At 42.9% G+C, this 7,051-nt stretch overlaps 1 protein-coding gene across 1 annotated transcript in view; it reads left to right on the top strand.

Moving 5' to 3' along the window:
* Nucleotides 1-6,627, top strand: part of LOC107572208 (WD repeat-containing protein 20-like) — an 8,600-nt gene extending 1,973 nt beyond the window's left edge. The window contains exons 2-4 of the mRNA XM_016258630.1: nucleotides 295-477; nucleotides 3,590-4,933; nucleotides 5,739-6,627. Coding sequence (XP_016114116.1) covers nucleotides 295-477; nucleotides 3,590-4,933; nucleotides 5,739-5,798 — 1,587 coding nt within the window. The 3' untranslated portion in view covers nucleotides 5,799-6,627. The remainder of the gene's footprint in view (nucleotides 1-294; nucleotides 478-3,589; nucleotides 4,934-5,738) is intronic.
* Nucleotides 6,628-7,051: the final 424 nt, after the last annotated feature.

Raw genomic sequence — 7,051 nt, 5'->3', positions numbered from 1 at the left:
GTGTGTCTGTGTGTCTGTGTGTCTGTGTCTGTGTGTGTGTGTGTGCGTGTGTGTCTGTGTGCGTGTGTGTCTGTGTGTGCGTGTCTGTGTGTGTGTTTGTGTGTGTATATCTGTGTGTGTCTGTCTGTCTGTGTGTGTCTGTCTGTCTGTGTGTGTGTATATCTGTGTGTGTGTATGTGTGTGCGTGCGTGTGTATCTGCGTGTGTGTGTGTGTGTGTGTGTGTATCTGCGTGTGTGTGTGTGTATATCTGTGTGTGTGTGTATCTGTGTGTGTGTGTGTGTGTGTGTGTGCAGGCAGTGGATCTCAGTAAGCCCATAGACAAGCGCATCTATAAGGGAACTCAGCCTACCTGTCACGACTTTAATCAGTATTCGGCCACGGCTGACAGCGTGGCTCTGATCGTGGGATTCTCCGCAGGACAGGTGCAGTACCTCGACCCCATCAAGAAGGAGACCAGCAAGCTCTTCAACGAGGAGGTGAGCAGATGAGCGTGACTCCTCATCATCTGTCAAGCACATTTACACCTGATGAAAGCATCATCGTATCAGATGAACTGGATCACCGGAGACTGCTGTTAATAGCAGATGTAAACAGTGTCCTGTCGCCTGCTGTTTACTGTCCTGAATACACCATAGTACCACATCCTAGTTTTCATGATGAATCATGTTTTTCATAAAGAATATGCTGAATAATTCAACATTTTAAGTATTTTGTGGACAGCAGCAAGCACAATCCTGTCAAAGATGATGTTGTTCTGAATCTCAAACCGTGACCGGAGATCTGTCAGATCTGTGTGCGATAATTAAGATGCTCCTTCATGTTTCTAAACCAGTAATATGAAAATAGGAACCCTCTTTAGATGATCTTCCTCAAACAGCCGCAAACATTTAGTAATGTCCTCGTGGCAGTTTGAATTTGTCAATCTAATGGAAAGCAGGACCCCTTAAAACGAAGAGCTCTTACTCAGGATCTCTCTTTTTATTACGTGACCTTGTTTTACAGCAGTACACAGTAAAGTTGATCTGTGTTTGAACTGAACAGGAAACTTTACTGAAGAATTATGTGGCTCTTATTGGATCTTCATGTTTAGCAGACAAAACTCTTATGGTGAAAAAAAGGCACGTAAAACTCTCTTTATTAACAGACTCTCCAGTTCAGCATGTGACACGCATTTCAGCCCAATAATAATATTTTACCCACAGAATGATGCCTGTTTTAGAACAATTACGATTTTACACAAGACATAATGAAGGTGAAATGTGTAATGTGACATTTATTTTGATTTTGAGGTGCAGTGTGGTTTAACAAAGCTTGGGGTTGGTAGGATTTTTAATATTTTTCAAAGAAGCTCACCAAGGCTGAAATATTATTACAATTTAAAACAGCTGTTTGCTATGTGAATATCTGTTAAAATGTAATTTATTTATGTGATCAAAAGCTGTATTTTCAGCATCATTACTCCAGTCTTCAGTGTCACATGATCTTCAGAAATCAGTATAATATGCTGATCTGCTGCTCGAGAAACATTTCTGATTATTATCAATGTTGAAAACATTATCAATTTATTATTGATCAAATAATTGAAGCCCTGAGACTGGCAAGAGCGGCTTCCAAATCTTCAATACTTATCTTGCTGTATCTGTCCGCTGTTTTTGACACGGTTAGCCACCAGATCCTCCTGTCAAACCTATTGGAAAATGGCATCTCGGGAACCACACTCCAGCGGTTTGAGTCTTACCAGTTTCCCTTCTTCCTTTCACTGCAAAAACACTTGAACGAGCTGTGTTCAACCAAGTCTCTGCCTTTCTCACACAGAACAACCTCCTGGACAGCAACCAATCTGGCTTCAGAAGTGGACATTCGACCGAGACTGCCTTCCTTTCAGTTGTTGAAGCCCTAAGACTGGCAAGAGCGGCTTCCAAATCTTCAATACTTATCTTGCTGGATCTGTCCGCTGTTTTTGACACGGTTAGCCACCAGATCCTCCTGTCAACCCTATTGGAAAATGGCATCTCGGGAACCACACTCCAGCGGTTTGAGTCTTACCTCTCAGATAGGTCCTTCAAGGTATCTTGGAGAGGTGAGGTGTCTAAGTCACAACATCTAGCTACTGGGGTGCCTCAGGGCTCAGTTCTTGGACCACTTCTCTTCTCTGTCTACATGGCATCACTAGGTTCTGTCATTCAGAAACATGGCTTTTCATATCACTGCTATGATGATGACACTCAACTCTACCTCTCATTCCATCCTGATGATCCAACGATAGCTGCTCGCATCTCAGCTTGTCTAACAGACATTTCTTGCTGGATGACGGACCATCACCTTCAACTCAACCTGGCTTAGACAGAACTGCTTGTTGTTCCATCAAGCCCATCGTTTCATCACAATTTCACCATCCAGTTAGGCTCATCAACCATAACTCCTTCAAAAACAGCTAGAAACCTTGGAGTTGTGATTGATGATAAGCTGAATTTCTCAGACCACATTGCTAAAACTGCCCGGTCCTGCAGATTTGCTTTATACAACATTAGGAAGATCAGGCACTTTCTTTCAGAACACATGCAACACAACTCCTTGCTCAAGCTCTTGTTCTATCCAGGCTGGACTATTTCAATGCTCTCTTGGCAGGTCTTCCAGCCACTTCTATCAAACCTCTACAATTAATCCAAAATCAGCTGCTGCAAGATTAATCTTTAATGAGCCGAAAAGAACGCACGTCACACCTGTTCATCAGTTTGCACTGGCTACCAGTAGCTGCTCGCATTAAATTCAAGGCATTGATGTTTGCTTACAAAACCACCACTGGCTCTGGACCCCTTTACCTAAATTCATTACTTCAGAGTTGTGTGCCTCTAGAAGCTTGCGTTCTGCAAGTGAACGGCGTATTATTGCTCATCCCAAAGAGATACAAAATCACTTTCACAGACTTTTACATTAACTGTTCCCTCCTGGTGGAATGACCTGCCCAACTCAATCCCAGCAGCTTAACCATCTTCAAGAATCGACTAAAAACACATCTCTTCCATCTTTATTTGACCCTCTAACTCTAGCACGCTCTATTCTAATTCTATTCTCTATTAAAAAAATTAAAACTTTCAGACTTGCACTCTATTCATTTACTAACTGCTTGTTTTCTTTTTTTTAAAAAACACTAGCTTCTCTAATTTTTTGTATTCTATCTATTTGTTTTCTTTTTATTTATTATACAATTAACAAAAGCAATAAAGCCCTCTTGCTCTATTCTTTTTCTATTCTATGTTTTCTTTTTATTTATTATATGATAAAAAAAAAACTTGCTACATGTACTGCGTTAAGCTAACTGAGACTTGTTATAGCACGTTGTTAATTTTGATTGCTTCCATTGTCCTCATTTGTAAGTCGCTTTGGATAAAAGCATCTGCTAAATATGTAAATGTGAAACGGTTTTGCCGCACAATATTTCTGTGGAAACTGATTTTTCAGGATTCACAGATGAATAGAAAGTTCAAAAGTAGAGCGTTTATTTGAAACCGAAATCTTTTGTAACATTTTAAATGTCACTTTTGATCAGTTCTTATGCTGATATAGTGTAATATCTTCTCTCCCCAGAGGCTGATAGACAAATCAAAGGTGACTTGTCTCAAATGGCTGCCCAAGTCAGAGAATCTCTTCCTGGCATCTCACGCCAGTGGTCACCTCTACCTCTATAACGTGGAGCACCCATGTGGCACCACCGCGCCTCAGTACTGTCTGCTCCGGCAGGGCGAGGGCTTCGCCGTCTACTCCTGCAAGACCAAGACGCCCCGTAACCCTCTGCTCCGCTGGGTGGTCGGCGATGGAGGGCTGAACGAGTTTGCCTTCTCGCCCGATGGCGTTCACGTGGCCTGCGTCGGTCAAGACGGCTGCCTGCGCGTCTTCCACTTCGACTCGATGGAGCTGCAAGGCGTGATGAAGAGCTACTTCGGCGGGCTTCTCTGCGTCTCCTGGAGCCCCGACGGGAAGTACCTCGCCACCGGCGGAGAGGATGATTTGGTGACCGTCTGGTCGTTTGCCGAGAGTCGCGTGGTGGCGCGCGGACACGGCCACAAGTCGTGGGTCAACGTTGTAGCTTTCGACCCGTTCACGACGAACCTGGAGGACGAGGAGCCAATGGAGCTCAGCGGCAGCGAGGAGGATCTCCAGCAGGGGGCGCTGCACTTCGGCCGTGTGCGAACCAGCAGCACGCTCTCGCGCCTCTCGAGGCACAGCTCCAAAGGTGGCGCGTCATCCGTGACATACCGCTTCGGATCCGTCGGCCAGGACACGCAGTTCTGTTTGTGGGATCTGACGGACGACATTCTGTATCCGCGGCTTCCGCTCTCCCGCGCGCTTACGAACACCTTCGGCCCTACGATTCCAAGCAGCACGGCGTTGAGCGGAAGTAGTGGAGTCGAAGGTCACCATCATCCCTCCAACCCTCATCAGACATCAACATTGCCGCTGCCTTTACCTCGATCGCTGTCGCGCTCCAACTCCCTCCCGCACCCCGCCGTCGCCAACACCTCCAAGAGCCAGGGGGCGACGGAGAGCAGCGTCACAGGCGAGAGCGTTGGCACAGGCGGAGGAAGCACGCCGTTTAGCATCGGCCGCTTCGCCACGCTGTCGCTACAAGAGCGCAAATCGGACAAATCCGGGGTGGGAGGGGAAAAGGAGCACAAGCGCTACCACAGCCTCGGGAACATCAGCAAAAGCAATGATAAGATCAACGTAGCGCCGCGCAGCACCCGGCTAGATGGCGCTAAAGTGCTGGGAACCACGCTGTGTCCTCGCATGAACGAGGTGCCGCTGCTGGAGCCGCTGGTGTGCAAGAAAATCGCCCACGAGCGGCTCACCGTGCTCGTCTTCATGAACGACTGCATCATCACGGCGTGTCAGGAAGGACTCATCTGCACTTGGTCCAGACCCGGGAAAACGGTGATTCGATATGAAAACATCAAGCACATACAGCGCAACTTTTCAGTGGTCTCAATTACAGTAGTGTTCTTCCCATCTGGATTTTTAAAAAGTCTTTGTTATAAGTCATGGGCCAAACCAACAAACTACACTGAACACTGTTTTAAAAGTTTAAAACAATTTAATTGGTGTGAGATTTACTTTAAAACTATTTTCAGTCAGAAATTGCAAGTAAATTTTGCAAGTAATTACAAAGAAACGGCAAGTAACACATTGAATTAAATGTGAAATTTTGAAGTAGAAAGACAGAAATAGTATTTTCTTGATGTTTTACAATGTGCGAGGAAAATCACAGCATTAAAAACTTTGATTTGAAGCAAAAAAGTGTTTTAAAAAATCGGAAAAAGACAAGATACAAGATTGTGAAATGAACAGGTTTAATTGAATATTTTTTAACAGCCAATGAAATAATCAAATTAAACACAATGGAGGGTTTCACTAGGAGTTCTGCTTTTAAACATGATTATTTAAGCATAAACCATCGATTACATCACAGTAGGTCTGTCTTTAAAGGTTTATAGTTTAGCATTAAAAATCAATTCTTATATGGAGAAAATAAATGGGAACTCACTGTTGCGCTGTATTGCAAATAACCAGTAACTTTATTTGCATTTTAATATATAAATAAATAAATATATATATATATATAAATTTTTTTTTTTTTTGGCCAGTTATTTTCAGATATAGCAAATATGTTGGATGTTGCCAAAAGTCACTTCATCACTGCTCACAGTTTAACGATTTTTCTTGTCTGTATTTCCACTAGCACCCATCTCAGCCGCTGTCAGCACAGAACGGAAACTCTCCGAGCGGGACGGTGGTATAACCGAAGCCTCATTCCCAGAGCTGATTCCCGTGTCTGCATCCGGAGCCGGTCCATCACAGCGTCACCATTCACCCGTCCACTGTATTCCCACCAAACCACACGCTTGAGTTGCACACGAACGTAAACACACCCCGGGACCATGATGCACCGCTGCGACTCTCTCATGCAGACAAACTGCGAGACTCTTCCGTGCAGAAACCCTGCTGGCCTCTTCGGCCGCATTCACTGCAAACGCCACAGCCATTTGATTTCCTATTTATTTATTTGATCATCGAGACTTCTATTGTACATATTCAGACTACTCTATAACGGCAGAGGACATGTATTCAAATAATGAACTCAAATAATTAATATATGAAGATCCTATATTGTACATAGTGACAGATGCATTGAATGTGGATTGACGAGTTCTTGTTCTAGTGTGCAAGTGCTTCATAAGTGGAGATCTGGCTGAGAAAGTGCATCCTTTGCTTTGGCATCGGGCCTGAACTGAGAGTTACATGCGTTTGTTCAACCGCTAGACTCTGCTAGACTCGAGTTTTCAGCTTCATAGATTGCAGATGCTACTAGAGAGGTGAGGTTAGTGTCGTCTAGAAATGGTGTAAAATGGTAGGCAGGGTATATGAACCGTGAAAGTGAGATTTTATATATTTACTACGTTTTTGCTAAGCAAACAACGTCACCACTGAATGAAAACAGACGTTTGTGACATGACTGTTTAGAGCTAGTCCAAACTAGAAGCGGATCTCTTAAAATTTGCCTTGTTGAAACCAAGTCTATGGAAGACTGTTTCCGGGTACAGAATTAAAAAAAAAAAAAAAGGTTATTGCAACTTTTTTTCTCGCAATTCTGAGAAAAATGCAATTTATAAACAAAACAAAAAAACTGAATTGTAACATATAAGCAAAAATTCTGTGGTGGAAACAAAAAACAAAATTGCATAATTATGAGAAAAAAAGTCAGAATTGTGAGATATAAACTCAGAATTCCAAAAAAAGTTAAAGTTACGAGAGATAAACCAAGAATTCCAGAAAAAGTTAAAATTGCGAGATATAAACTCAGAATTCCAAAAAAAGTTAAAGTTACGAGATATAAACCAAGAATTCCGGAAAAAAGTCAGAATTGTGAGATATAAACTCAGAATTCCAAAAAAAGTTAAAGTTACGAGATATAAACCAAGAATTCCGGAAAAAAGGTAAAATTGCGAGATATAAACTCAGAATACAAAAAAAGTTAAAGTTTGCGAGATAAAA

This window comes from Sinocyclocheilus grahami, unplaced genomic scaffold (genome assembly GCF_001515645.1).
Source record: "Sinocyclocheilus grahami isolate Dianchi unplaced genomic scaffold, SAMN03320097.WGS_v1.1 scaffold1717.1, whole genome shotgun sequence".
Taxonomy (NCBI): Eukaryota; Metazoa; Chordata; class Actinopteri; order Cypriniformes; family Cyprinidae; genus Sinocyclocheilus; species Sinocyclocheilus grahami.
The sequence above is the reverse complement of the archived record's forward strand: the minus strand, read 5'-3'. Positions and strand labels throughout refer to the sequence as shown.